Source organism: Chelonoidis abingdonii, chromosome 15 (genome assembly GCF_003597395.2).
Source record: "Chelonoidis abingdonii isolate Lonesome George chromosome 15, CheloAbing_2.0, whole genome shotgun sequence".
Classification (NCBI taxonomy): domain Eukaryota; kingdom Metazoa; phylum Chordata; order Testudines; family Testudinidae; genus Chelonoidis; species Chelonoidis abingdonii.
In genome coordinates this window covers 35,475,258-35,502,420 of record NC_133783.1, presented here as the reverse complement: position 1 = coordinate 35,502,420, position 27,163 = coordinate 35,475,258, and the positions used below count along the sequence as shown (strand labels likewise).

At 41.2% G+C, this 27,163-nt stretch overlaps 1 protein-coding gene across 2 annotated transcripts in view; it reads left to right on the top strand.

Annotated features, from left to right (window-relative positions):
• Window positions 1–27,163, top strand: part of BLNK (B cell linker) — a 162,962-nt gene that overhangs the window by 54,572 nt on the left and 81,227 nt on the right. Inside the window, exon 1 of one of the 2 annotated variants that reach the window (XM_032770260.2) lies at window positions 25,722–25,944. The exons of the other annotated variant lie outside the window; for it this stretch is intronic. Coding sequence (XP_032626151.1) covers window positions 25,898–25,944 — 47 coding nt within the window. The 5' untranslated portion in view covers window positions 25,722–25,897. Of the gene's footprint in view, window positions 1–25,721; window positions 25,945–27,163 lie in introns of those variants that run through there. 2 annotated transcript variants of the gene reach the window in all.

Sequence of the window (27,163 nt, the reverse complement as noted above, 5' to 3'; positions counted from 1 at the left end):
CCATAGACATAGGCATTTTCTCAGGCCCTGTGTGTTAAACTTAATAGGAGTAAGCACATGCTCTTCTGTAATATGAACACTGTTGGCAAACCTAAAGCACAAACTCAAAAAGTGGCCCCAATTTTCTATGAAAAAGTTTCACATGCAAAAAAATGCAAAGAAAATGAATGGTGGAAGATATGTAAGGGTTTGTTTGTTTGTGGTGTTTACTGGTTTTTCATATAAAATGGCTTGAAGAATATTTGTTTTTAAGTATGAGATATTTAAACCAAAATGTTGTTATTTGCTTTTTTAGCAGTTTAAAATGAAAGGGAGACACCCCTTGAAATTTGCTGAGGGGAGAAGCAAAAGAGAACAAAGTGATTTTTTATATAGAAAGTTGGCCAAAAAATGTACAACTTTAATGAAGGTAACGTAACAATCTAATGCTTGGTGAACAATACTCCAAGCAGTGGTTAAAAGATTGGGAGAACCATGGTGGCCCCATTCCATTACTGGAATCCCGGTTTTCAGAACTCATAGTACTGCATTCTTGAATGTCCACAGCCTAAAACTGGCTCAACTAACCCCAAAGCCCATATAAGCTTTTCTAATTAAGTCTGTAGTCACAGCAGATATTCCTCAACTAATTTATTCTTAACAGTAGAATATAGGAACACAGACTGCCATACAAGATCAGACCAGTAGTCCAGTTAGCCGTATATTCTCTCTCTGGCCAATACCAGATGCCTCAGTAGAAGGTGCAAGAAACCCTGCAGCAGACAGCTATAAAATAACCTACCCATAGAGAAAGCTTTCTTCCTCCATTAGTTAGAGGTTGGTTTATGGCCTTGGACACCCATACACATAGGAAGCCTTTCCAAACTCTTGGCCTATACTTTGTGTGTTTTTAAAATCCTTTTTACTGTAGCTCTAGATGTAACTCTAGATCAGTAGAAAGAACAGGAGTACTTGTGGCACCTTAAAGACTAACAAATTTATTTGAGCATAAGCTTTCGTGGGCTAAAACCCACTTTATCGGATGCATGCAGTGGAAAACACAGTAGGAAGATATATATATACACACAGAGAGAACATGAAACAATGACTGTTACCATACACACTATAATGAGAGTTATCAGTTAAGGTGAGCTATTACCAGCAGGAGAGAAAAAAAACTTTTTGTAGTGGTAATCAAATTGTCAACTACTGGAAATGGGCCATTTTGATTACCACTCTGGATAACCATAAAACTGGAAAGATGCTGAGGCTAGAAAGCTAAGAGCAGTCTGAGGGCTAAACTTGCATTCATTCTACATTTTACTGTGCGATCCTGCAAGATCTCACCAAGTAACCAAGGGCAGGCTGCATCAGTGTATAGGTGGGAGCCCAAAGGCACGTCTATACTACCCACCAGATCAGCGGGTAGTGTTCGATGTATCAAGGATCGATTTATCGCGTCTCATCTGGATGCGACAAATCGATCCGCTAATCAACGCCCATATTCCACCTCGGCAGGAGGCGTAAGCAGAGTCGACGGGGGAGCCACAGAAGTCGACTCACCACCATGAGGACGGCCAGGTAAATCGAACTAAGATACTTCGACTTCAGCTACACGAATAGCGTAGCTGCAATTGCGTATCTTAGTTCTAAACCCCACCCCCCGCTAGTGTAGCCCAGGCCTAGGGTGACCAAATGTCCTGATTTTATAGGGACAGTCCTGATATTTGGGGCTTTTTCTTATATAGTCCCCTATTACCCTCCACTCCCTGTCCTGATTTTTCACACTTGCTATCTGGTCACCCTACCCAGGCCCAAGTAATCACCTAGGTGCTGCAGTAAGTGGTGTTGATGATTCAGTAGAAGACTCTCCTTCCCTCCCAGTTAGTACTGAAGATACACCCCAATAGGAAAAGGTAAAGCAAAAATTACAAACTTTATGCTGTGGGAAAGATTGGTCGTACCATTCTGCTTCTAGCTGACACTCTGAAATAGACCTTGTCTACATTAGACTTCTCTGGGAAACCTTCCAGTGTGTATTCCATTAGTAGAGCTCTACTCACACTGGCAACATTGGCAGTGCTAGTGTAGAGCTGCGTTCACCAAGAGTTACAATCACGTCATCTAGACCTAAGCAGAGTTAGTGAATACAGTAGTAAAATCACCAATTACCTGTCTACACTAGCACGCCGACCAGTGGTTATAAAATAATGAGAAATATCCCCAATAACACAGAGGCCCCTTAGCAAAGACTCCCTTGTTCTTTACAAACAACTCTTGCCTCAGCCCCAACAAACTCTGCACCAAACACATCTTACAGGATATTTATCCGTAAAGAATAACATGCAAGGTATCGACAGAAAACTTGTAACTTGTCAAGATTCATAATCAATGAGAGACATATATATGGGTAATATTAAGAAATAATGTATTTATATTCAAAGTAAGCTTTATATGGACTTGGAGTAAAAAGTTAGTCACCAGGGGACAATACATGAATGAGTAATTGCCCATTCAGGCAAGGGGGATTGTCAGATCACTCTGGTGAGCCCATGAAATTGCAAGGCTCAATTGTATAGCCTTGTTCCATCCCAAGACTTTCAATGGAAAGCCATCAGAGACAACTGCCAACAACTGAAACCACTTGGGGTTAAAAAAGGAACATTACATCAGACAGGGAATCACCCTGCCTATGAATAAAGACAAAAGACTGTTTCAGTACAACACAGAGTGTGGGGGAAGGCATTCTGGATCCTTGTACTGAGCAGACATCTTAGGGAACAGAGATGTTCTCATGAAAAATGGGATCCTGGTTCCTGTGAAGCCCGCCACCTCTACAACACATGAACTTTGGAGGAAATCCTTTATTAGATAGGAAAGTTAATTATTGCTGAGTGTAGATCCAGGTCCACTTTTTATTATTTTATTTTCTATTGCAACCATTTGTTTCCATCATTTTCTTGCGTTTCTAGTAGAATTTCTATTCTTTTTTAAGGAAACCTTTTGTTTCATTACAAGTGCTCAGTTATACAGGATCAGGGAGGTTAAAGTAAAACTGGTAAAATGGGGTACAACTGCTCTTTTGTGGGGGGAAGGGGATTTGATATTTCCGTGAGTAGCCAGTGTCAGGGATTGGAGAACCAGAGTGTTCTTCTTGGTAACCTGCAAGACAAAGACAGTGCTTGAGTGGCTGAAAGGCTGGCGATGTTAGGGACCTAACACCCAGGTAGGCAGACACAGGGAAAATTCCCTCACTCCAGAAGCAGAGGGTGGCAAGGTGATTCTCAGTGCTGGGTGCCCTGAGAACCGTTGCACCCCACTCCCCAACAAAAAAAAAAAGTCTAATGGAGACGCAGCCTCTGAGCACTGCAGAAGCAGTCCTAAGGGGCATATATTCATCCCCTGGGTTGAGGCTCCTGAGGTAGCATCCTGATTTGCTCTTCAGTTATGCATTCCAGTCAGACCTGGCTATAGCTTTAAATTCTCTGGGAGGAGTTCTGCAGAGTCCATTCTTCTGGGAGTCAGGTGAAATATGTTTTCAGATAGTTTTCAGATTTTAGGTCAGACACTGTCACTCCGATACCCTGGAATCCTCCTGAAATTCTCAGGTATTTGACAGCACTCTAAAGAGCTGATGAGAGGTAGCATTCCCAGCTGTTGTGGTCAGAAGCAGCTTTATTCAGGGTTGAAATTCATTGCAGAAACAAGGATATCCAGAATAGTACATTACTTTCAAGAATGTTGTCTAAGACATCAATTTCCACTCTTGGGGAAACTCATCAAAAAGCCTCACACACAAGTACCAGTGTTCTGAAATAGTCTTTCCAAAGATGCTCACTTATGTCTTTAATGGAAAGTGTAAGGTTGACTGTGAAATTTGCAACTGAGTATGCTGCAAAACTGACATAAAAGTCTTAGATATAATTGAATGGTACATATCCATAATTTAGAAATAAATATATATAGAGAGAGATAATCATAGCTTAGTCTCTTAGGTGTATAATTCAAGATTTCTAAAGTTAGGTGTTTACACAGACAGGATTTCAGAATACTCTGTTCACTCATGTTAGGGACAATGAAATTAAAAGGCCATTCTAAACAGGATTAGAGATATGTCCCAGACCAGAACATGAAATGACATGAACTCCCCAACCCCAAACACTAGGGTGGGGTTTTCAAAACTGGGACATATATTTAGGGAACATCTCTCTGTAATAGGCAAAACAGACACCACCACTCCCCGTCCCTGAATTTGCACATGCCACGTTGTTATGTAAGTAACAGACTCCAAAGCTGATTTGAACTGTCAGTGACTCGGGCCTCTCTTATTTATATATGGTAGCACTGCAAATACCTAAGATGCTGTGCAGTAGGTGAACCGTGATGACCAGCCTATAATTACAGGCCTTTTATAATCATCATGTGGGCAGGAACTGGATTCCTTGTTTTGAAATCTACCACTTTTCACTGTGGTTCTATATAGTGGTTGTCGGTTTACACTCTAACCAGGAATATTATGGTATTCATGAAGCACAGATTCAATAGTTGAGACTGATCTCTGGATCCTTTTCTAACATCTTTTTCAGTTTTTTTGCGGGGGAAAATTGGGCTGAAATTTTCCATAGTTGGTCTCCAAGCAAAGAGGCTCCCTACACTCTGGGAACTTAAGACCAAAATTCGTTGAGGTATTAGAGAGAGTTATATCTGCATTACCAAAAGATATTTTCCCCATATATTCCAGCCGACATGTTTGCACTTGTATAACTCAAACTGTTAGTGACAGAACCTTTAGATTCAGCTGCTTCTCTCCCCTCCCTCACCACTTTTAACTCCTCTTCAGGAAAGGCAAAACAATCCAAAAATGTCTTTCAGCATTTTTTATCATGTCCATGGAGCTTAATTCATGCTTGCTCCAGCTTCTTTATGCTGGGAAAAAGGGATAGAGTGGTGTCAAGGGGCTCTGAACACCTGTATCTGGCCACAACAAGGTTCTCTTTGCACAGGCACTGTGGACACCAGCTGCAAGACTGCCTTCCCAGCACCACCTCACGAGGCTGGAAACAGTCAAAGAAAGGTTACAGTTTTATTATTTTCTGTTTATTTCAAGCAAGGGAAATAGAAGAAACGAAAGTGTAACTATGAGTAAGAAGCAGAAAAGGCAGGAGGAGCAAAGAAGCAGATACTGAGCTCACCAAGAAGCAGTTAGAAGAGCTGTGTGCACCGTGAGATCTGTCAGCAGCTGATTAGAAGTCTGAGCTACTGACCATGCTGCATTCATATGCCATGAGGCAGGATGAGGCACCTGCTCCATATGAGGCCAGAGAAGGTCCCTTTTTCTCCCACAGGGCTGCCTGGCACATAGACATTCAGGGTGTGACCTGCATGCTGTTAGGTTGGGAGCTACAACAGCAGAGAATTCTAAGGCATCTAAGGTTACAGGGCAAGTGGTGACACAACCCCTGGGTGGTCTGGTCTGGATTTGCACCCCTGAACTATGACACCCTGTGACACTGCGCTTTTACCTAGAATAATTTAAAATATTGAACATTGCAGTCAAGGATCCATTTGTTTTTGTAGGTTGTTTTTGTCTTCTTTTTAAAAAAACAATGGACATTTAATTCAAACATTAATGAAACACTGAGGTTGGGGAATCTAGGATGGAAAAGTCAGGAAATATAAAACATTCTGTTTCCAGCAGAGCGTTACTTACTTCTGACAATTTGTACATAGATAGCATTTTCTAATCCTGTTATCTATGTATGTGTGTTAGTCATAGTTATTAAATGTATATCAAAGTACAAAGCATGTGCAACATGATTCAATTAAGGCTGAACTAGGAAACTTGCCTTTTAGAATTCTTGATTGTGTGCTTGATTGCTGTAGCCTAATTTTATCTTAATATTAGAGTTGAAGATTGGTACTGCTCTACTGAAATCAACAGAATTTTTAACATAGACTTCAGTGGGCACAGGGACTCAAGCCCTTACCAAATAATGTAGGTTGAACATTTGTTTTAAATGTCTGGACTTCTGATTACTGCCTCTTTAAATGAGAAGCTACACTCTTGAAAGCTTGTGACTTTCTTCATTTGCACTTTCACCCCCAATAAAGCTGAAAAACATACTGTAGGTCAAGTGGTGCTTTCTATCCTGATAATTAGAAATTAGGCAAAGTTTTTCCTTCTCATTACTGTATATGTTGTTATGGATAGGAACATAAGAACAGGCATACTGGGTCAGACCAAAGATCCGTCTAGCCCAGTATCGTGTCTTCCGACAGTGGCCAATGCCAGGTGCCCCAGAGGGAATGAACAGAACAGGTAATCATCAAGTGATCCATCCGCTGTAGCCCATTCTCAGCTTCTGGCAAACAAAATATTAAATTACCTTCTTCTCTCCTGATACCCAGTACTGACTCAGGCATGCGGTTTTAAATATTCAGAGATTTTGTTCTCTTGCTTTTTCTTAGTTTCCTGGTGTGCTTTAAATTATCCCTTTTGAATCTTTTTTCCTAGGCTGAAAATGGACACTACCATGATGAATTGTATGTTTAGATTTTTCTCTCTTAATGCAATACCCTCCCAAACAGTAAAAATTACACCTAAACATGGACTGAAAAAAGCTTCTGTCCCCCACCACGTTAGTATTATGTAAATATTTCACAGGGCACCTTCTCAGCTGCCGGGTTGAAATGTGCAGCAATATAAATACTCCACAGAAAAGGCTTTAATCACATTAAACTTGAAAAAAAAACACTTTTAAAGTATTTATTCATTCATTTTTGGCAGGGCAGAGCAGAATTTAAATCTTTGACAGAAGAGTCTCATCCACCAATCACAGGGCAGAATATTTGTAAGCGCAGTCATTGCCTGTTTATAAGAAATAACTCAGAATAGTTTCCTGTTCCTTTAAAAAAAAATAGTTTAACTTCTTAGGCCATTTTTAAGTATTATTGAACTGTACCGTGAGCCTTTCAAAAAGTATGACAAACTCTCACAAATATGCTCTGTCTAAGATGGCTATATATTAATGTAAAATACAAATGTGTAGACATGCTAAATGAAGAGGGCATGAAACAACTGTGGAAACAACCATGTATTTGTCTTTCTTTCTCAACAAAAATAAAAATGCTAGCCTACAACTATTACAGTTGGAAGAGCGTGCAGAGAAAAAATAGCTAACAATGGATACTAATTATTGGGGGTCACCGGGGAAGGCTATTGCGCATAATTGTACAGGCTTTGTTTGTAAATGACTTAGCAGTCAGGTTTTTAAGAAATGTGAATTGTTAGGTGTGAGGCAGTTCTCTTTCTAAAAGCTGAGAAGACACATATAAAGTCTGTACTTTCTGTCCAAGTCTCTATGACTGAATCCTTAGTTAGAGAGCTACTACTTTTCACGTTACCAATGCAAGCAAACAAAAATATTACAGCCAGTTATGAGATTCAATGACTGTTGCAGCAGGGGCTCAGAGTGGAAATGCATTATTATATGGGTAGTATTTTCATTGTATGGTTTCTCATTGTTTAGTTGAGCACATCTTTACCTCTAGGCCAGAACGGCAGGACTTCAAGTCCCAAACAAGAACCTTGCTGATGCATAATATTGTGTCAGGATTGCCACCATTGCAGTACTAGAGAATGCTGTACTAGTTGAGATATATTTGACAGTTAACTTTTCCAGTGGGGGCAAAGGAGGGGGAAAAATGGTATGAAATCAAGTTAAAATTTCTCAGTTTGATGAGAAATTCTGTGAAAAATGTCCAATGAGACAAAAATTGTCCAATTGCTTTCCAAATTTTTCTCTGAAACCAATTGTCATTTTTCAGCCAATTAAATTAAATTAAACTATTGGGGAATCCTGACTGATATCACCTGACTTAATTGGAGCTACTGGAGAAAATTGAGGGGGTATTAGAGGATTTAAACAGACAAGTCTTGTGTGTGTGTGTGCGCGTGCGTGCTTGTTTGCGTGCTCTCTCTCAGCCTGTAGCTGCATGGCCTCCTGAACCCCAAGACTCAGGCAGAGATCTCAAAGAAATGAGCTCTCAATATCTTTCACCTCTCCAGGGCTGTCCAGGATCTAGCATTTCGCATGACATTTGGCAGCTATGTCATACAGCCCTGCAGTCCTGCTGGATCCTCACACCACCATCCAGCTTGGCTGCAGTTCTTCCTCCCAGCTACCCACAGGGGACTACCGTGGTAATAGGTCAGAGGCTACCTGATACAACTCTCTTCACTAGCACAACTCCCCCTGCCACAAGGAAAAAGCAGCAGCTGAAAACAGGGTTGAGAGTGGGAGGAGGTACCAGTGGGCTGGCAGTGGTCAGTCTAGAAGGGGATGGGGGTGGGGGGTAGTTGCTGGCCCAAGGTTTTCCACAAACTTCCTTTTCTGCCACAGATTCTCCCTTATGTCCTTGTCTCCCCAATAATGCTGCTCTCCTAAGACCTCCCATCTGAAATTCTCCCATGCTCTTCCCCAAACTACTGTCTCCCTCTTTTGCCTACAGCGACAGAGAATTCTGTTCTTGCCTTCTTCTCCCACCCATGCCAGCTGCCCCTAGGGTGACCAGACAGCAAGTGTGAAAAATCAGGACAGGGGGTGGGGGGTAATAGGATCCCATATAAGAAAAAGACCCCAAAATCGGGATTGTCCCTATAAAATCGGGACATCTGGTCTCCCTAGCTGGCCCTGCTTGGGAAATGGGAATCAGCAAGAAATGTCACACAGGATGGAGCTTTGCCTCTCTGGTATCATAATTCCAAAAATGTTTTAGCTAATTGTCAGCAATGCACTCCCTGGGAAATCAACACAGCAGGTTTCCTCTATGGTGTATGTTTTTGTCCATAGTGTACATAAATCCTACCAGTTATTACACACAAAACACTATGTTAAAAGATGGTAAGAATACAAAAATCACATTAGGAAAATCTAGAATTAAGGTTGCTTATGTTCTAACAGCTCCACCTAAAAAAATTTTCCTTGACTAGATTGCTTATGCTTTGGGGCATGTTATCTAGGTGCATCTATTAAGAGGTGGGTCTGTTTATTCCCTGATAGCAGGGATAGCTAGCAAGGCGAATCGCAGACCCTTATTTCTCTAAGTCTCACAGATTCTTCAGCAGAGACAGGTTGGGTTACGTAGTATCTTGTATTAGATCAACTTCTGTTGGTGAGAGAGACAAGCTTTCGAGCTTATACAGAGCTCTTAGTCAAGAACGCTTGTCTCTCTCTCACCAACAGAAGTTGGTACAATAAAAGATATTACCTCACCTATCTTCTCTCTCTAATATCCCTGGGCTGAACAGTGCTGTAACAACACTGCATAGACCTGTAAGCAGGCAGTCTGGGTTGCTCTGGTATAACATTAACATTCCAACTGTCTCATAACAGTGAGTGTTTTCTTTAGTACTCTGTACCATCCCAAATAGTGAAACTGTCCATGTTGTTCTATCCAATCCCAATATGCAGGGAGAGACACCTTTCCCTTGTTTTAATGAGGATTGTCTCCATCTGTTAATAATAATAATAATAATAATTTGAACTCAGATGGTATCTTCTAGCCAAGGATTTTGAAGCTTTTTGCAAACATTAGTAAATACTGCCTTACAAATACCCCCATGAGATGGTTGAACATTACTACCCCCATTTCATAGATAGGAGAAACTGAAGCACAAGAAATGAAGACCAGATTTGCCCAAACTGAGATGCTTTGGGTCTGATTTTAGAAGTACTGAGCACTCACATTTCTCATTCACTTCATTTGCTCTTACAGATGATCACCTCTGAAAATCAGGCCCAAGATGACTCAAACTGGGCTCTCAAAAACTGAGACAAACAAATTAGAGGCCATTTTTGAAAGTGTAGGCCTATATGACATGCTCATGTTCACACACTGAGTCTGAAGCAGAGCCAGGAATAGTACCTAAATTTCCTAACTTACAAAATAATAGCTTCCCCCCACAGTCCTGTGCCTCCACAGGATCTTTCCCCACCCCATCAATTGATTTGATTTGCTTTCCTCTATTTATTGTAGGAAGGCATTTAGACAACAGAAAATAGGATGTTGTAGTTTCAAATCAATGGTCTTTCTTCCCTTTTAAAAAGTTATATTTGGTAAACCAGAAAGCGCTGCACCTGGCACTCACAACTCAGAAGAAAAAACTTCTGGTTCACTCGAGCATTGAAGTGTGAAGAATTGTTAATTTATAATTTCATTTGAGCTGATTTCTACATATGCAGTAACTCAAGCGCACACAGCACAGGAAACAGAACAGATGTCTTAGCTCATTTCACTCCAAGCCTGAGAACTTGAGTCTTCCCATTTAAAAAAAAAATATTATTTATTTACAATATGTTATCACCACATATTTTTCTAATATGCAGGAGAGTATTCCATCCTTCTCTTCTTTAGGCGGACCACTATGATAAACAGTAAAAATAGCGATCCTCTTCGGCTTTTATGTAACAGTACAATAGTTAATGTACAATATTAAATGTTTGTGCTGTGGTGGGGGGGGTGTCTATATTAACCTCTTAAATAAATAAATATATGGAGATATACCTATCTCCTAGAACTGGGAGGGACCTTGAAAGGTCATCGAGTCCAGCCCCCTGCCTTCACTAGCAGGACCATGTACTGTCCCTCTTCATTTCTGACTTTTTAAGCTCAGGAATGAGAGGAGGACAACGACGCCGACGCCTGGATATAAATAATGCTGGGTGATGAAGTATCTGAGGGGAAAGTGAGAAATATCGAGGGCATGAAGGAAATGGAGTAGTTGTGGGTGAAGCTGGAGGGATGAGCAGTGCATGAGAGATGCTGGAAGTGAGGCATGCTTCTAGAAGAGAAGCAGCAAAGTGACTGGGGAAGGACCTAGTAGCAGCTGCCAACAGACAGCAGCTACATGGAGCATTCAGTCACCTGGGGGAGTAGCAGCAGAATGTGCTTAGGACAGCTGGCCCTGCACATACTGCAGGGAAGTCAGAGAGCTCCTGTGCAGCCCTCTGTCATGCCCACTTGTCCCTGCCATGCCATTTTAATGGCACATTAGAATTAGAGAGCTAAAACTGAACAGACCCAACATCCACAAGTCAGCAACCCATAAAATCATTAAACATACCATATAAATATAGTATGTTTGTGTATGTAAGTATATATATAGGAGTTTTACCCCAGCTAGGGATAGAATTCACGTCACCTCATGCAAATGAGCACCAGTCTAATTGCACTGTCCCAGTATACAGCACCACAGCACCAATTCATAATTCCTCCTTTCCAGGAGCAACTCAAATGTGAAGAGACAAGAAACCACAAGGATACCAGCACTTGTGTTGGTATCATGGTACCTGTACATGTGGGGTGTTATACATTTGATTTAGAGTCCTATCTCTGGGGGTCCTGTGGGGAAAAATACTATTTGATTATGTAAATACAGACGATATCATAATGCATAAGGCAGCTGGATTAAGGTTGCCCAGACATTTCCTAACTTTGGAGTGTCTGATTTTGCAACCTTAACATCCTTTTTATAGTTTTTTAATATATAAAAGATTCTTATATGTTGAGAACTCTTGAAATGTTACAATATTGTAATGCCAGAACGTGATCCTATTTTTATTTTAAATCACTTTTTTAATATAAATTTTGTGCTTAGGCTAAGTGTTGGTTTTAAACTCCTGAATATTTTCAACAGACTAGAGATGGCTAAGGCAGCAGCAGTACAAGCTTCCCCACAGTATGGTACAACTTGGACCTGGTGGACCTAACTGTCAGAGTGAAAAGGCAATTCATTCCCTCTGCCAGTTCAATCCTTGGTCTTTGTTGAAGCTGTCATTAGAAGTGCAAATTAAACAGCTTTGCTTGAAGCTGGTTTGAAAAAATTGGAACTTTTAGTTCCAAACCCCTCAAGTCTGATCTGTTCAGCCCTGCTAACTTTTTTCTGTTTCCCTTAGTAAGAAATTCCAGGGGGGGGGGGGGGAAAAATTTAATATATTCCCCCCCCCGACATTCTTACTGTTTTCTATTCGCCCTGTTCTTTTATTTTTGCCAAGCCCTTGTCAGTCTTCTATATCAGTTTCCTATATTATTCTCAGTGGAATTTTAACTCTTAATTTTTCCTTTATGTTTCTAATGTCTCATTTCTTCAAGGCAACTGTTACCACAGCCTCTATCGTTTTTCCTACTTAGTTCCTTAATATCCACTTTCATAGCTTTTTATTATTTCTGTAAGTTGACTCAGAACACTGGCAATGGTCTAAAAATATCTTCTCACATTAACATCTCAAAGTAGCTTCGATATCAATCAGATCATTAACTAGTTTCCAGTTTTATCAGATATAATTAGCCAAATTTATCAATTATTCTCATCCATCCCTGACCCATCTGATTTTAACAGTAATATCTGGGGAATATTAGGATCTCTGGCACATCCATAAACTTGCTTTAATGAATAGATAATGTTCTTCAGGACCATAGAATTACTAGGATTATTTGTATTTCCTGAAATAGCCACATTAATGATTATGTAAGTTGCTTTTAAAATATTTATTCATTGAATATCACCTCTTCTTCTGTTTCCATGTTGCCCACAAACAGTTTAATTTTCTCAAATGCATTCATTATTTGAAATTAGTTTCTGAATAACTTCTGCAACTAAATATTGCTCTATATTTATTTATTTTCTCAATTTAGAACTATAAAAAAGTACACACATAAGCTCTGAGTGCCCTTGCCAATTATTTAAAAATTATAGATCAAATTGAAATTTCAATCCGCTCCCCCATTCTGCTAACCAGGAGATCTAAATTCATATGATAATCCACCAATACATTAGCCAGTGCTTCACTCTCTCCTAATTCTCCTCAGGGGTCAGGTGAAATAAATTGGCCCTACCCCATGCCCTGAACATCAGCAAATCCAGCCTGTTTCAGGCCAGAGGCAAAAGAGCATTCCAGAGCTCCAGGACTCTTACTGAGAATGTCCTGTCGGCAACCTCATGTCTATTATATCCAGGCCAAGGGATGTAACATCAGTGCCTCAGCTAATCACAAGCGTAGCAGTGAATAGTGGGAAACAGATGGTCTTTCAAGTAAATGGTTCCAGGCCATTTAAACCTCTTCAGGCCAAAAACAACACCTCAAAAATCTATCCAGACTCTACTAGGTATCCTGTAGTACAGCTGCCATGTGTTCCATACAGAACCCCTACTTACAAAGCAGGTAATCCCATCTTTGAATAGATTTATGACGTTGCCTTTCATGAGCAATTCTGAAGAGCATTTGGACAGGTAGCTCATACGGTATAATTCTGTTTCTTAGCTGGACAGGCATCTGTCTTATAATCAGTTATGAATTTGACATTCAGTGCCACCAGAACATTCACCAATATTAACTTGCAATTCAAGAAACTTCCCTGCCAACAAGTTCATCTACATAAATAGCTGGTATGCCATGCCCTGCTGGACACTGTGAAGTGATTTCATTTTCACTTCAAACAAAGATTCATGGAAAAGTTTTGTTGCTGTGAGCCTGTATTCAGGACAAAGAGCTTCTGCAGACCAACATTTCTTCAGAAGCTGATGAGGCTGTGAGTTTCTTTTAAAGTGGAAAAAGGGAAATATAACTTTCAGTACTGAATCTGCCGGTAACTGGCAGACAAAGTTTGAGGCTAAAGCTGGATGGAAATGTTTTGGAGCCCACACCCCTTGGGGAAAAAGCACTTTAAAAACTAAGTTTCCTATAGTGTGTTCTCTAAAACTACTTCCAGACTTGTTTTATTACTTATTAAATGATGAGAACATTTTAGAACTCACAGACGTTATACCAGAAATACACAAATGTTTTACAGTTAAGATTAGTAGTACAATACTTACTGGAATACTGGTTTCAGTACACAACTTCTGCCTGACAACAAAGCCCACTCTATTGTTAATATTGTGTCAGTAAGAAATAGGGTAGCTTAAAAAATATTACATCTTAAAATTCCTATCAGATCCCCATAACATGAAATAATAGGAGGAAATTTTAATTGCCCATGTCCATGCTGTAGCGGTCTGTGAATAAATCAGATGCTGCCCAGATACCACTGACAATCATTTTAGAAATATATAGACAGATAGTAATCACTAGGGCTGTCAACCCAGAAACTCTCCTTAGCTGTACTACTTACTTAGATTCTAAACTCTTTGGACAAAACTCTTTGCTCCATTGTTTTTCTTGGTGTTTAGGATAATGGAGTCCAGGTCCAGTGGGGCTCCTAGATGCTATGGCAATATAATAGAAATATTCAGTCAATAAATAATAACATTTACTCTCAAATTTTTCAGTTTAAAAATGTTTGGGAACCTGTCAAATCTGGATAGTGTTCTTTTAAAATATAGACTTTCATAAACTGCTTCTTCCTCAACCCCACCCCTACCCACACTGGGCTGCCTTTTTATTTTAAATCAACGAGGCAGGGGAACAAACTGCTATTTTTAAAAAAAAGTCTTTACTATTAAATGTAAATTTGTTCTTTTCCCACTGTCCCCCTAGAGTATAAAGTTGCAAACTTATGTCCTCAAACATACCAAACAACAGTTTCAAATGCTGTACTTCAACAATAAATGCTACATAGGAAGAAACATAAAAAATAATAACCAACTCTAATATAGCAATGTACTTCTATTAAATAACTATGGTTTTGTAGTTTTAACTCAAAGTTTCCAATTGTGTAAACATACATATATCTGCAAAATTCACAAAATCTGCAGTCTTAGATAACAGACAAATGTCATGGCCGTAGTTATAATTCTAAGCTGTTGTTCTCCAGAGATAAGTGTCTTATGGTAGGTTAATTATCTTGCATCATATCTAAGTCATAGCCAAGTTGATGAAGCATCTTCACTTATATCATTACCTATGGTTTTTACTTTGTCTATTGCTTTGGTACACTAACACTAACATAGACCTCTCCTCTCCTAACACACCCACATGGCTATTTCACAGCCGTCATCCTTTCCACCAAAGAAGCCTTGCTGTGTCTTTCCTTGCCACTTCCTAATGCTGCTACTAAATGACATGGTTAGGCCAGTTCATGTAACTGAGGGGCAGGAATGGTCTCAAGTTGCAGTGAAGGAGGTCTAGGTTGGATATCAGGAAAAACTTTTTCACTAGGAGAGTGGTGAAGCACTGGAATGGGTTACCTAGGGAGGTGGTGGAATCGCCTTCCTTAGAGGTTTTTAAGGTCAGGCTTGACAAAGCCCTGGCTAGGATGATTTAGTTGGGAATTGGACCTCCTTTGGACCTGCTTTGAGCAAGGGGTTGGACTAGATGACCTCCTGAGGTCCCTTCCAACCCTGATATTCTATGATTCTATGAAAGGAGCAGGATGAGAAAGCAAAAGATAGGAAATGAGACAGGCTTCACACTAGTAATTGCCTATTCCTAAACACCAAGATGGTCTGGGATGTTCTACTTTGCCTAGATTCCCAGTGGCCTCCAGGGGCCATTGCAGCAGCTGGGGATTATCAGGGCATATACCAGGACAAAACAACATTCCAGCCACACATGCTTGCCTTGGCCATACCAGAGAGCTTGTCCACACAGAGACACAGAGCACGGCAAGCCAGGGTGTAAATCTACAGTGTAGTAGCCTGCTGTAACTAAGTCACTGAGTGGGCCATGCTACCACGCACAAAAAGTCTGTAGTGCACTTTGACGTACTGTTGTTTGCAGTACCTCAAGTGCGCTATGGACTTTAGAGCATGGTAGCAGGGTCCACATGCCAGTTAGTGTGCAGTAGGCTACTACTTTGTAGATTTGCACCCTAGTTTTCTGTGCACAAAAGATGTATCTACGCTGGGGCTGGAAGGTTTAATTTCCAGCTTGAGTAGACATACTCATGCTAGCTCTGACCGAGCTAGTGTGCTAAAAATAAAAAAGTGTAGGCACAGTGGCATGAGCACAGGATGAGCCAGCTGCCCGAGATCATACTTACAGTCTCAGATAGGATCATACTTTGGACAACTAGACCCTCCCCTGTTGCTTGTGCTGCCACAGCTACACTTCTATTTTTAGCACACTAGCTCAATCAGAGCTAGTACAGATATATTGATTCAAGCTGTAAATTACACCTCTAGCTCTAGTATAGACATGTCCTAAGTCTCCATGCAGATGAGACCAGAGACTAGGGCAAAGAGAAGGGAGCACAGAAGTCATTGGCTTTCCACCTTCTTTGCCCTGCTTGACTCATAAAGAAGAGAGAGCAGTATCTGGCCCATTATGTATGTAAACAACATTCGTACCATGCAAAATATTTCATATCTTAGGATACCCCTTCCTTTCTGAAACCTGCAGAACTAATGGCTTTGTTTGACTCATTTTTCTGGCCATCGCAGTACTGTTCAAATAATGAAAAGGTTTAGGGCTGAACTGTGACTGGCTCTTGGGTGGGCACTCAAGAGAAGGAAGATTTTAAGGAGCCTTCCTCATCCATACCCCACTCTCTATGTTCTGCCCTAGGGTCCCTCACAATCACTCTCCCTGCACCTGGCCAAATCTCTCACGGTGTACTAACTATTTAGAAGGGGGGCAGGAAGGAGGCAGGGCCCAAGCGATGCTGCCTTGGTGCAGAGAGAGGAGCAGCACTCAGACCTTCTTCTCAACTGTGCTCCAGGCAGGTGGATGCCTCTTGTTAGCACAATCATGCCTGAAGTCTCCCTCTGGGAGGAGTGGTTCCACATGGCCCCCACATGGCCCCGTTTGGCCCCAAACATTTAAAATTCAGTATTTGATCATACAGCAACATTTTAGTCAAACTTTCTTTTTTTATCGTGAAGAACTGCTGATAGTAAAACTAAAAAGCAGAAGTATAACTGTAGACAGTGGTTTTTGTTCTCAGGGGAAATAAAACACATTGCCTGTGCAGGTGTTAAAATGAGTTTGTTCCAGTACAAGAAACTCAAACTGCATAGTGTTGTAATGATACTCCCTAAATACAGAACTCTTGTTCTTTCTGTATTGAAGCTAGAGATGTACTCCAATTCCTATCAGATTTTATTTTAGATACTAAAAATAGATCCACCTTCTCCTAGTCTTGCTATTTGCCTGCTACTTACCCCACTTTGAGTGAGATATTCACCATACAAAGTCATAACCAATTTAGGCTTTTATGACAACTAATGCCAGTTTCCAAGTTTCTTCCAAAATTAACATAGGATTGCAGTACTGTGGCATAGAGCAATTTGACCCACAGCGATGAGATGCATTGTGTGAAAAAGAACACACTTAAAGCATTCATTTAATTTATTTGGCACAGAAAAATATGATGTAAATGAAAATGGCCTGTCTTCTCTAGGGCTGGTGATTAAGTCACTGTACTTCTAACTTATACTTCTTTCTGTGCAAGAAGTTAGTGTTTTCCAGTTTAAAACATGCCACTTAGGGTTTGTATACATGGTGACTTATTGTGTGGGAAGCCAGGGTATGAATATACAGTGCACCAGCTTGCTGCATACTAACTTGCCATGTGGACACTGCTACAGCGCAGTAAAAGTCTAAGCTGCACTGCAGGAAATAGTGATGTCTCTCAGGAAACATGCTAATAGACTCAGACTGAGTCATGTGACTTATATACAATCCTTTTGGGTGTTGGCTGGAAGAGCTTTGTTGTGCTCCAGTCAGTGTTTCCTAGAGAAGAAGCCAAACAAAAATTATTTGCCAAGCAAAAAAATCATGAAGCATCCCTTACAAGTAAAATCTTCATCATTTTCTGCTTTGGCACAGGAGTAGGGAAGTTCACTAATAAGCAAAATACACCACAAAACAGATTGTGCATGAAATCAATTTTAAAACTCTCTGGTGGCACAGTTACACCTTTAGTGTGGGCAGGGCATAGTGTGGCTAACACTTTTTTTGAAAATCATTTTCACAAGTAGGCAGAAACTGATTCTTGAATATTTCTGAAAACCATTTTAGCCACAATATGCTCTGTTCATGTTGGGGATAAAACGGCACTAACTGAAATCAATTTTAAAAGGGGGGTTTCTAGCATGGTGAAGAAAGAGAATGCCAGGTTCCAAATATGAATATAATTGAAACCTGAATCATATTCTAATCATCTATTCCTAATCAAGATTCTTAGTTAAAACTATATTGAAGTTGTAAAGTAACACTAGAGTGTAAATCAGAGCATTAATGCAATGTGTAAATTAGCTTCTTCCTGAAACAGAGCAGTGCATGATTCCTGGGTATTCTCTGTGGCAATACTGTCAACCCCAAGCATTCAGAAATCACAATACTGGCTTAAAAATCATGAGATTTTTCAAAGTAATAAATTGAGAGTTCTTTTTATTTATCTTCTAGTTTCTAAACTTTTAGGGTATGCTTGGTTCACATTTTCCAATGAAAACTGAGACTCTCACCTTATATTGCTCCAGGAGCCAGGGCTTTAAGAAAAACACCAAATACTTTGAGACTCATGAGAGTTAGCAATACTCATTTGTTTATAATTATCTGGGTTACAACAATAATTTATAGTATTTTGTATCACTGCAGAGCTACTCATGAAACTGTAGTAAAGGTCCTAACATACAAAACCAGTTAATTTAAGGAGTTTTATTATAAAATGTATTGACAAAGCCGCAAAATTTATTACTGAGTAACAAAACTTGTTTATGAACTGTGCATTGTAAGGTATTAACAACTTCAATGGAAAGCAAAGGAAATAAAATACACATCCAGTGCAGACAGTCAGATACAAATGTAGAATCAAGGAAATTCTTAAATCTTAATCCATCCTCTTGTGCCTGATGCTAATCAGCATCTGAAATTTATCCAAGGAAAATAACTATGAGCCAAACCAATTGAGAGGAAGATTTAATCACAAAAATGTTCATGATAATTGAGAAATCATTTAAGAATACCTTACTAGATGCCTAAAAAACCCAAAATCCCATAAATGAGGACGAAGGCAATGCTGGTTAAAAAAACTGACCTGGTTTAGAGGAGAAGAGAAGGCGGCTATAAAAAAGTAAAAAAAATAGTATATAATAAATGGAAGAAAGGGAAAATTAATAGTAATGAATATAAATCAGAAGTTAGGAAGTATAGAAAATCAGTAAGGGACACAAGGAGATATATGTGGCCAGCAGAATGAAAGACAATAAGAAGGAGGTTCTTAAACATAAAGAATCCTGACAATGGTTTTGGTCCATTAGTTGATGTAAATAGTAGAATTATCAATAATAATGAAAAAAGGCAGAATTGTTCAATAAATATTTCTGTTCTGTATTTGGAGAAAACAGCAGATGACGCAATTTCATCATGTGGTGATAACACGCTTTCCAATCACTAGTGTTCTCTAGAGCAGTGTCTCTCAAACTTTTTTTACTGGTGACCCCTTTCACATAGCAAGCCTCTGAAGGCAACCCCCCCTTATAAATTAAAAACACTTTTTTATATATTGAACACCATTATAAATGCTGGAGGCAAAGCGGGATTTGGGGTAGAGGTTGACAGCTCGTGACCCTCCATGTTATAACATCGCAACCCCCTGAGGGGGTCCCAACCCCCAGTTTTAGAACCCCTGCTATAGAAGATGGTAAACAGAAGATTCTAGAGTTAGACATTTTAAAGCAGGTCCAGATAACTTGCATCCAAGAGTTTTAAAAGAGCTGGCCAAGAAGGTCACTGGACCATTAATGCTGATATTCAATAAGTCTAGAAACACTGGGGAAGTTCCAGAACACTAATGGTATGCCAATTTTTAAAAGGGGTAAAAAGTATGACCTGGGTAATTATAGGCCTGTCAGCCGGAAATCGATTCCAGGCAAGATAATGGAGTGGCTGATACAGGACTCGATTAATAAAGAATTAAAGGAGAGTAGTGTAATTAATACAAATCAAATGGGTTTATGGAAAATAGATCCTAACTTGATTTTTTTATGAGATTACAAGTTTGGTAAATAATAGTGTAGATATAAAAAAAGAACAGGAGCACTTATGGCACCTTAGAGACTAACAAATTTATTTCAGCATGAGCTTTCGTGAGCTACAGCTCACTTCTTCGGATGCATAGAATGGAACACACAGAAAGGAGATATTTAGACCTCTGTATGGTGTTTGACTTGGTAATGGATGACATTTTGATTAAAGATCCAGAATGACATAAAATTAACATGGTACGCATTAAATGGATTAAGAGCTGGCTAACTGCTAGGTCTCAAAATGTGATTGTAAACAGGGAATCATCATCATCAAGTGGGCATGTTTCCAGTAGAGACCTATAGGCATTGTACACTACTTAACATTTTTAAGTTGAAGAAAAACATATAATCATCACTGATGACGTTTACAAATTATGCAAAATTGGGAGAACGGTAAATAATGAAGAGGATGGGTCACTGATTCAGAGTGATTTAGATTGCTTGGTAAACTAGGTGAAAGCAAACTCTGTGTGTTGTAATATGGCTAAATGTAAGTGTATAAATCTAGGAATAAAGAATGTAGGGTGGGGGATTCTACCCTCGGAAGCAGTGATTCTAAAAGGGATTTGGGGATCATGGTGGATAATCTGAACATGAGCTCCCAGTGCAACTGCTGTTGCCAAAAGGGCTAATGAGATCCTGGGATTCATAAACAGGGGAATCTCAGGTAGAAGGAGAGAGGTTATTTTACCTCTTTATTTGGCACTAGTGCAACTGCTGCTGGAATACTGAGTCTAGTTCTGGTGCCCACAATTCAAGAAGGATTTTGATAAATTCAAGAGGGTTTAGCAAAGAGCCACGAAAACAATTAAAGGATTAGAAAATATCCCTTATGGAGATAGACTCAAAAAGCTTGATTTAATTTAGAATAGAGAAGATTAAGAGGTGAATTGATTACAGTTTGTAAGTATCTACATGAGGAATAAATATTTAATAATGGGCTCTTCAACCAAACAGAGAAAAGTATAACATGACACAAGGGGAGGAAGCAGGATAGTTCAGTGGTTTGAGCATTCACCCATCAAAACACAGGGTTGTAAGCTCAATTCTTGAGGAGGCCATTTAGGGATCTGAGGGACAGTACTTGGTCGTGCTAGTGAAGGCAGGGGGCTGGACTCAATGACTTTTCAGAGTCCCTTCCAATTCTATGAGATGGATATAATGCATGGAAGCTGAAGCCAGACAAATTCAGACTGGAAATAAGGCATAAGCTTTTAACATTGAGAATAATTAACAATTGGAACAATTTATCAAGAGTCATGGTGGATTCTCCATCACCGACAATTTTTAACTCAAGACTGAATGTTTTTGTAAAAGATTTGCTCTAGGAATTATTTTGGGGAAATTCTATGGCTTGTTCTACTCAGGAGATCAGACTAGATAAACCCTTCTTAGCTTGGAATGTATGAATCATATAAACAGGCAAACTAATTATTGTGTCCCAAGCTATGCAAAGAGTCACACACTCACAGACATACCAAAGCCACACTAAGATAGACCAGCCTGGGTCTAACATTGAAGTAACCCTGTTTATGCATCATAAAGAAGCAAGAGGTTTTGTTTGTTTGTTGTTTACCTAGAAATATCAGGAATATCAAGCTGAGCCTGCCTTGGTTTTGCTGGAGAAGCTTTTGGGAGGGTGAAGGCTGGGCATCCTCAGAGATGTTCATTAAGAGCTCTCCACCTCCATAGAAGGGATGGGAAGGCTGGATCTTTAATACAAAATATAAACTCTTTGGGGCTGTCAAGATTCCTTCCCCACTCTGAACTTTAGGGTACAAATGTGGGGACCTGCATGGACACTTCAAAGCTTAATTACTAGCTTAGATCTGGTACACTGCCACCATTCAGAATTTCAGTGTCTGGAGCACTTTCTGTCCCCCCAAAACTTTCCCCTCCCTGGGTTGCCTTGAGGGACTTCACCAATTCCCTAGTGAACACAGATCCAAACCCCTTGCATCTTAAAACAAGGAGAAATTAACCATCCTCCCTCTATTCCCTCACCAATCCTGTGAGTCCAGTCCAATCCCTTGGATCTTAAACAAGGAAAACAATTCAGGTCTTAAAACTTTAATTAAAGTAAGAAGTAAAAAAAATAATCTCTGTAAATCAGACATGGGAAAATACTTTACAGGTAACAGAATCATAACGCCAGAGGAACTCTCTAGCCTTAGGTCAAGTTACAGGCAAACAGAGGTAAATCCCTCAGCAAAAACGGAACATTTAAAGTTGAGAAACAAAATAAGACTAACATGCCTTGCTGGCTGGTATTTACAAGTTTGAAACATGAGAGACTGATTCAGAAAGATTTGGAGAGCCTGGATTGACGTCAGGTCCCTCTTAGTCGCAAGAGCGAACAACCCCCAAAACAAAGAGCACAAACAAAAGACTTCCCTCCACCAAGATTTGAAAGTATCTTGTCCCCCCATTGGTCCTCTGGTCAGGTGTCAGCCAGGTTTACTGAGCTTCTTAACCCTTTACAGGTAAAAGAGACATTACCCTTAACTATCTGTTTATGATGGGGGCAGAGATGGTCTCTTTGTTCTGTGTTTGTACAGCACCTAGCACAATAGAGTCCCTGTGCATGACTAGAGGTCCAACCTATGCGCTGTGGTCATACAAATAATAAAAATAATTAAAAAGGCAATAGGATAGTTTACAGAAGTAGTACTGATTTAATTAAAGGTGTGATGTTGCATCAATTCAATTAATCCAGTGAAACTTTGTGTATGATCACTACAGGTATATCTACCCTAGGAGACCATAGTGGCCCAACTCTGTCAGCATAGCCCTATAGTGTAGACACAGCCTACACCTATGGAAGGAATTTTTCTGTCAGTGTAGGAAAACTGCCTCAACATAGCTGCATCTGCACCAGGGCTTTTGTCAGCATAGCTATGTCGATCAAGGGGGTGGTTTTTACACAGCCCTTACCTATGTAGCTATGCCAATATAATTTTTCAGTGTAGCTCAAGTCTGAAACAGGCTAACTCTGGTTTTCAGAAGTTTATCCTGCCCCATCTGTTTAAGAGTGCTAAATCAGAGTTTCCTTAGTTTAATTAAATCATTGCAACACCCCACCTCTAGTTAAATAGTCACAACTTCTCCCACGCCAAGTCATCTCTTCCCCCAAACACTCATTAGGTACTGAAATGGTGCTTTAAACAGATTGATTCAGGTCTGCACCTAAAACTTAAGTCCACTTAAGTGAAAATGGGACAGCGCACAGAGCTAGCCCCATTCTTCCCACCCCCCACCTCATGCAGGGCTGGCATTGCTGCTTGCCCAAGCCCCCCTTTGCACAAAGCTGGCAGTGCCAAGCATCTCCCCTCCCAGCCCCCTGAGTGGGGCTGGCCTGAGCTGCTTGCCTAAGCCCACATGAGGCTGGCTCAAGCCACTTGTCCTAGCCCACCCCACTGTCCCTGAGAAGCTGGGCATTGCCACTCACCCCCTTGAAAGTTGCCCTGCACCCCACTAGGGGGCATGCCTCACTCTTTTTTGGCAAAACTGGGCATTTGTCCTGTTTGGTTTTGCCATCTGATCATCAGTTGACAAGGGAAAATGGAACAAATCCCAGTTCTGTCACAAAAAATGGTTGGGATGTCCGGGTAGGGTGACCAGATAGCAAATGTGAAAAAAATCGGGAGAGGGACTGGGGGGTAATAGGAGCCTATATAAGAAAAAGCCCCAAATATCATGAATGTCCCTATAAAATCGGGACATCTGGTCATCCTATGTCCAGAATAGGGCTTAAAAATGGGACTGTCCTGGCCAAAATGGGACATATGGCCACCCTACCCCTGAAAGATGTAGCTAAACTGACCAAATCCTTGATGTAGACCAGGGGTCTCAAACACACTGCCTGTGAGCCACATGCAGCCCACGAGGTTATTTTCTTCGGCCCGCAAGCTCCTCGCAGCCCCCACCCTCCCACAGCATTTACCTAGAGCTGCTCTGGCCTGATGTGCCCCGGGGACAGGGCAGGCTCCCTGCCTGCCTGCCTGCCTGCCTGCCCTGCCCTGCCCTGCCCCCACAGCTCTCTGGGAAGTGAATGGAACCTGGGAGAGGACAGGCACAGGCGTGTGTGTATTTTGCTGTTAGGGTGACCACACAGCAAATGTGAAAAACCAGGACAGGGCGTAGGGGGTTATAGGAGCCTATGTAAGAAAAAGACCCAAAAATCAGGGCTGTTTCTATAAAATTGAGACATCTGGTCACCCTAGTTGCTGTTGCTTCAGGCACCACCCCCAGCGGCTCCCATTGGCCATGGTTCCCGGCCAAAGAGAGATGCTGGGGGCAATGCCTGAAGCAACAGCAACAACCTCCCCACCATGCCCTTGCTCCCCCATGTTCCAGCTCCTTCCCGGAGTGGCGCGGAGGCAGAGCAGGCAGGCAGGGAGCCTTCCGTGCCCCCAGTGTGCTTCGGGCCAGAGCCCAGCCCCTAACCCCCTCCTGCACCCCAACCCATTGCCCTGAGCCCTCTGCCACACCCCACCCGCCTGCCATACCCTGCACCCTGCACCCCTCCTGCACCCCAACCCCCTGCCCTGAAACCCCTGACGCAGCCCGCACCTCTCCTGCACCCCAACCCACTGCCCTGAGCCCCCTGCCTCACCCCTCTGCACCCCAATCTCCTGCCCTGACCCCCTGGGGGCAGAGAGGGGGCAGAGTTGGGGTGGGGATTTCAGGGAAGGGGTTGGAATGGGGACAGGGAAGGGGTGGGAAGAGGCAAGATGGGGTGGAGTGGGGGCGGGGCCCAGGGCAGCGGGGGAGGGGAGGTGTCAATAATGCAGCCCTCGGGCCAATGTACTAGTCCTCAAGCCACCCTCATGGTCATTTGAGTTTGAGACCCCTGATGTAGACGCTGCTGGGTTAATGGAAGAATTCTTCCATTGACTTGCTACCACCTGTCAAGGGGGTGGATTTACTACAGTAATGGAATAACTCCTTTGTCTGTACCAAGTGTCTCCGCTGCAGCACCACAGCCGTGCCACTGTAGTGCTTGTAATGTAGACATACCCTAAAATTCCCTTTCCCAAAAGTAACTGTTTAATTTCCAGTCTCTTGCCTCTAGTCCTCCAGTCACCTGAGAGTCTTCCAGGTTAGACAACACTTTCCTTCCCATTATACCTTCTAGTAAGATCCTCCCCACTTCTCTGAGCTTTTAACAACCATGTTGCTGCACTTGGTTTTCACAGAGCAGCCTCCCGCTCTGAATTCCATTGTTTGTCTGTGGCGATGTTGACACTTAGCATTGTTTTGGAATGGAATGGAGTTGTGAAACAACAGTTGGCAGCTGCAGGCTACTCTGGAAACATCACCACCTTCTCCTGAAAGGGGGGGAAATAGTTTCAGACATATCTCTATGGCTGTTTGGAGTAGAGTCATTAAAGGAAGCTATAGTAATGCCAAACCGAAGCAGCGGCACATGGATAATTTCTCAGGACACTGAACAGGATCATTCCTTCCGATAGCTCTCCTGCACTTTTCTGCTACCAGGAAGTAGCCAGAGAGCAGGCGTCTGTGGTGTAAGTGTTATATTTTCCAGTCATGCCATCTGATTAAAACACCAGCTGCATGTAAGACACAAAGAGGAAGTAATAGAGAGAGACTTGAGACACATTCAATTTCAGGGGAATTTTCACGCCCAAGAGGTGTGGGCCATCAAGTTTGCATAGCATTCAGCAGTCAAAGCAAGCCGCCTGGCTGGCTCTGTGTGTCACATGATGAACTAGAAACATGAAACTCAAATATGTGCTCCGGCAAGTTTTCAGGTCTTGTAATAAATGAGTATTCTCCTCCTCACAACGTAGAAACCAGGCAGAGACAACCCGTGGGATTCTGTCTCAGGTCAACTGCTACGTATAGCATTCCTTTTTACCATCACAGGAAACAGCACATGTTCTCATTAAATGGTCACTAGTTTACCTGATACTATCAACACGGAACATGGACAAGTTAAATAAGATCACTGAGCCAGCTGGTCAGAAGCTAAGGTACGATTTTTCTTCCCTTTTACATTTCGTTTATGACTTTCTGTGTTCCTTTAGTGCTGTGCCAAGTCAGAGGACAGACTGGGTTTGGAAATGGGAAATGCACGCTGTTACAGACTCTGTTAGTACAAGGACTATGCAATTCCAAAAGTACCTGTTGTGTCGAATGCACCTGCCATCACTGGGACTAAAATGCTAACAGCTGAAAACGAGTACAACTGATCAAATGTAGTGTATGAAGGGAAGTTTAGATATAATTCATGAGCATTTTCTTCCTCAGTAAAATTAAAATCTATTTCAGCATGTTGCCAGCACAAGAAGTTAAACAGAATATTGAGTATAAAAGAGGATCATTATCTGTATACATAGCTGCAAAAAGAGTCAATAAAATAAACCCAAAACAATGTGACTAACACTCTGATACAACTCAACTGTTTGCACAGCAGACTCTGTCCATGCTACTTTTATTCTCTGTGAAAAAGCAAACTCCTTGATATATTTTTGTTTTAAAGGTTTTGTTTAAAAAATCATTAATTCACAATGAGCCTTGAGCACATTAGTAACATTTAATCAGGAGTTCGTTGATACACATTAGATTTTGTATTAAGAGGACTCCCCAGTTTAACTTCTTTGGTATCTCCAAATCTTCAAATGGGACAGTGTCATGTAGATAAACAGGAAGCATAAAACACTCTGAAAATAGCACACTTTTAAATGCAGGGTGTTGGGGAAGAAGTAGGACTAGACTATTACAAGGTAGTATTTTTAGGGTGACTGGATTTGTACACTGGAAATGGTGTCTAGAGATAGGCGGGAAATAGTTTTCCCATCCTATGAACATTTTTGAAATTTCAAAACATTTTCCTATTCTGGGGAAGAGACCCCAGAATAGCCAATAGCCTGATGGTTGCTAGGGCACTCATCTTTTACTCATGTGGGGGAGTCAGGCTTAAGTCCTATGTCTCCAACATCCCAGGGGAGTGCCCTAGCACCAGGTTAGAGTTAGCCTCTCTCTGACCCAATGAATATTTAGTTATTGAAACAAAGGGGAATAGTTCCAAGAAGAGGCATTAAGCGAGACTCATCCACCAATAGCCTGGTGGTTAGGAGTCTCACCTTGGAGATAGGAGACCCAGGTTTAAGTCGCTGCTCTGAATTAGTCAATGTCCTTACCAGCTATTGGCTATCCTGAGAATGGCTGTTTCTCTTTCTTGAGCAGTTT